At 33.3% G+C, this 4,360-nt stretch overlaps 1 protein-coding gene across 1 annotated transcript; it reads right to left on the reverse strand.

Annotated features, from left to right (window-relative positions):
* Positions 1 to 743: 743 nt before the first annotated feature.
* Positions 744 to 2,607, reverse strand: LOC112090785 (cannabidiolic acid synthase-like). Its single transcript, XM_024162895.1, has one exon. It carries the CDS (start codon positions 2,599 to 2,601, stop codon positions 958 to 960), a length of 1,644 nt encoding a protein of 547 aa, XP_024018663.1. The 5' UTR covers positions 2,602 to 2,607; the 3' UTR covers positions 744 to 957.
* Positions 2,608 to 4,360: the final 1,753 nt, after the last annotated feature.

Here is a 4,360-nt window from a genome sequence, read left to right on the forward strand (position 1 = left end):
CATTCTCTTTTCTCTCTCATTCTCATTAAAATGCTTTTAGCCCAAAACCTAAATTGCCTAATCTGCTTATAAGTAATTTGGTTTAATTTGATTTTTGTTAAAAATAAAAAACTGCCCCAAAAACTATATTTTTTGTTAGTTTACCAATCCATCCCAAAAGCTTAAGCTATTAGGAGGTGGACCAACAATAATTTTATACTTTAACACTCTCCCTCACGCGTGGACTGGACAATGGGCAATCATATGGGTAAATTAATTAGAAAGCCCAAGACGTGAATATTTAAACCCGAGATATATAAAGACCCAACACGTGATGACAATTTTAAATGGGGATAAAGAGTGCAATTACGGGGGGTTTAAACTCAGGACCTCCCGCTCTGATACCATGTTAGTTTACCAATCCATCCCAAAAGCTTAAGCTATTAGGAGGTGGGCCAACAATAGTTTTATACTTTAACATTTTTTGTTTTGTAGGTAGTTTAAAAAAAAAAAAAAAAAAAAAAAAAAACCCAAACCGCCTGAGAACTCCCTTACTGTCGGGTAATTCAATCAACAGACAAGTCCTACGATAATTACAAGCGAAAGATAGTTTTAGAAAAAATGTTGATAACAGAATCCAAAGAAATACAAAACTCACACTACGAAACTTTGTTTTCAACTATGTATGAACATGCATGCGACTAATTTCATGTTGCATATGAAATATTTGTCATGCATATGTCTAAACTATTTTTGCTCTGTCTTTGTTATATGAAATACCAATAGTCGTATTAGTCATGATTAAATTACATAAACTTAATGAAAGTGGAACGCAATTAAATGCCGTTCCAAAATGAGGAGGATTTTTTTTTTTTTTTTGCTGCAAACTTTGCACACTTGTATGTTATGGTCACATAAAGACCTTTATTTAAAGATGAGAACAGTTTTAATTTAATCCTAAGGATCTTAAATCATATTTTAATGCGTAACAATCGGTGGGATACTTTGTTCATATGTAAAGAAGTTAGTTGGATCCACTATAGTCTTTACACGAATCAACTTGTTGAAATTATTCTTGAAATACTTCCTTCCCCAAATCCTTGCTTTTGCAATATTATCAAGGGTACTTGTGGGGCCATCCTCGTTTTCATTCATCCCAATGTCAAGATCTCTAAAGTTGAGATATGTTGCCCTCGGATTTTTTGACACATAAGGAGTCATGTAATTGTAAAGTCTTCTTACCCAAGTAATATGCTTTTTGGACGCCGTAAGATTTCCTTCTTCTTGCCAATTCACGAGGTAATGTATCATATAGAGGTTTCCAATTCGGTGGGGAAATGGGATTGTGGATTCTGAAAACTCGTCCATTTTTCCCCCGTAAGGAAATACATCAATCCGAGCTTGTCCTACTTCTTCTTCAAGCAACCTTCTTAACATTCCCTCCAACACGTCATCTGGAATTGGCTTTTTCACATAATCAGATTTTGCTTTGAACGATGATAAATTGAAATAAGAAGTTCTACTAAGTAAAGCATCCAAGGATTCTCCATTTCTGAATGAATTGAAGTAGAGAAAGGATTCAACCCATCTCATTTCAGTGCACTCTTGTCTTAGTAAACCTAACTCAGGAAACTCCTCTTGCATTAATTGAAGGAGCTTATCAATACCACCATGGTAAGTGGCTCGGACAGCAGCTTCAAGGATAATTTTTTTATTCCCTTTTTTATCAATAGAACTGTTACTCTGGAATGTGATGTAGATTGTTAGATCGTCATCGACTTTGTTAGCGCGAAGTTGCCATTGATGAACGAACTTTCTTGTTGCATTGTCTTCCATGTTCCTCCTAACATCAAACACAGTCACTGTTGGTGGCACCGGAACTAATCGAAGTTTCCATGCAAGAACAACTCCAAAGCTTGATGGTCCACCACCACGTATAGCCCAAAACAAATCTTCCCCCATGGATTTCCTATCAAGAACTCTTCCTTTAGCATCTATCACTTTCGCATCAAGAATATTATCAGCTGCGAGGCCATATTTTCGTGTCAAATAGCCATAGCCTCCTCCACCGATCTGTCCACCAACACCCACAGTGTGGCAATCGCCAGCTGGGAAGCCAAGATTTCCAGTTTTCTCTCCAATTCTATAATAAAGTTCACCAAGCGTAGCTCCAGCTTGAACCCATGCATATTTGCTCTCCACCTCTACGCTAATCGAGCTTAGGTTTCTCAAGTCAATTACAACAAACGGAACATTGGACACATATGAAAGGCCCTCATAATCATGGCCACCGCTCCGTGTTCTGATTTGCATGCCATGTTTCTCGGAGCAGTAAACAGTGTTTTGAACATGAGTTGGAGTAAATGGTGTAACGATAACATATGGTTTTGGGGTGAAAGGAGAAGAAAAACGATGGTTTTGTATGGATGAATTTAGTACATTGTAATACGGAGAATTATTTGGAGTGTAGATTATGGGTTGGGGATTGTAGGTAGAAGGAGACAGACGCGTCACAAGACACTGAAGAAAGTCTTCACGAGTGTGTTCCAAATCTGCTAACGAAGTTGAAAAAAGAACGATCAAAATTTTGGCAAATAATGAAGACAATGCAAAGTACTTCATTTTTATTCGTCAGTTTACTTTTGGTATAATATAAGAGAGCAGGGGCAAAGGTTCTTTTATAACCAAGCAATGCTTCACATCTTCACAATTATTAACCAATAGCTAGTTTGGTACCAACCTCTTTGTTACCAGGTCAAATGTTCAAGGGGGCTTGAAGTCTTGTAGACAACAATAGTATTGATTCAATTAAACACATATTTCGTTTTCAAAGATGTCACGATTGCATACCGGTATGGCGTGTAAAATTCGTATTTCATTAAGTTAAGCAATGAGTTGGCTTAGTTGACATTTGGAAAAGAAAAAAAAAATTATATGTCTCTGATATATTAAAAAAATCCCTTTCATCTAAAGCATGCAATTTATGTAAAAAAGAAAAAAATTAATAAAATTAAAAAAAAAAGAAGTTGGACTTAACATAACACTCTGCATTGTGGTTTGAATAAAGAAAATACAGCGAACATGTCATTTTTATATAGTAGTTGTGCGTTGAATATAGTCTAAGAAATCCTTTGATATCACTTTTCAATTTCTTCAATGAACGCCTTTTCACACTTATATACAAGAAAATATAATAATTTTTCTTTTGTTTTGTTTTATAAGTAATCACAGGTCAAAACTTCTCTCACAAAAATTTAGAAAATTTCTACTCAAACTTCATGTTTAAACATATGAACCAAATGACACCTAAATCCTCATTTAACACTTTACTCGCTAAACTTTTCAGAATAACCTCGTCATGTTGCCATCATGAGCCCGTCAGGAATTTAAATATTTTCGGGGATATTTGACTTAAATTTTAATTACTGGATTGAACTCGATGACTAGCTTATCCATTTAGAGTAAGAATAAAAATATACAAATAAAAAGAAAGATTTTGCATATTGCGAGACGGAATTATCAAAACCTGATACATTTAAGAAGAGTAAAAGTGATACAAACCGTAAAAGCGAAAAAAAAAAAAACAAAACAACAACCATCATCGAAGAAACTAATAAAATTGCAATTTTGATGACGTCGTTATTGCATATCGTGTAGGTCACATATAAATGTAATTAAGTCATATTTGATCGAGTTACGCAATCGTGTAAGTTAATCTTATAATACATAAATCGTTAATCTTATAGAACTTAAAGAGCTGACTATACATAAACATGATTCGGTAATCTTATTATACAAATATATATGGACGGAATAGTATCCTAAAAGCATGAGATATAATATGATATTTATTATTTATTTAATAAAAGAGTTTACGACGAATTTATTGTTGGGAATGGTATCCTAAAAGCATGATATGATATTTATTATTTATTTAATAAAAGAGTTTATTCATTATTTTATGTGCATATATTTATGAATATTTTATGAATATCAATGAAAATTCTATGATTATTTATGTGACCTTAAACATTGTATATAAGTGTTATATACGAGAAGATAATTATCAAAATTAATGTTCATAATGAATTTAATTAAAGTTCAGAATTTTTAATTAAAATATTATTAATACATGTCATTCTCATTTAGAATAGAACCATGTTATCCGCACTGTTAATATGGCGAGATATTGAATGAGTATATTTCGCATAATGAGTTTATGTGGAACAGAGACATAGACACAATATGAATTTCTAATAATTTCTGTTAAGTATAGAAATTCTAATTGAGTCTACCGATGGTCATATATAGAATGATTTTAATCCTGAGTTCTTAACAGACTCCTATTTATGGATTTGTGTCTTTTTATTTACTCGGTACG

This window comes from Morus notabilis, unplaced genomic scaffold (assembly GCF_000414095.1).
Source record: "Morus notabilis unplaced genomic scaffold, ASM41409v2 Scaffold954, whole genome shotgun sequence".
Lineage (NCBI taxonomy): Eukaryota > Viridiplantae > Streptophyta > Magnoliopsida > Rosales > Moraceae > Morus > Morus notabilis.

Coding starts and splice junctions, on each gene's coding strand:
- LOC112090785 (XM_024162895.1), bottom strand. CDS start 2,601: ATGAAGTACTTTGCATTGTCTTCATTATTTGCCAAAATTTTGATCGTT.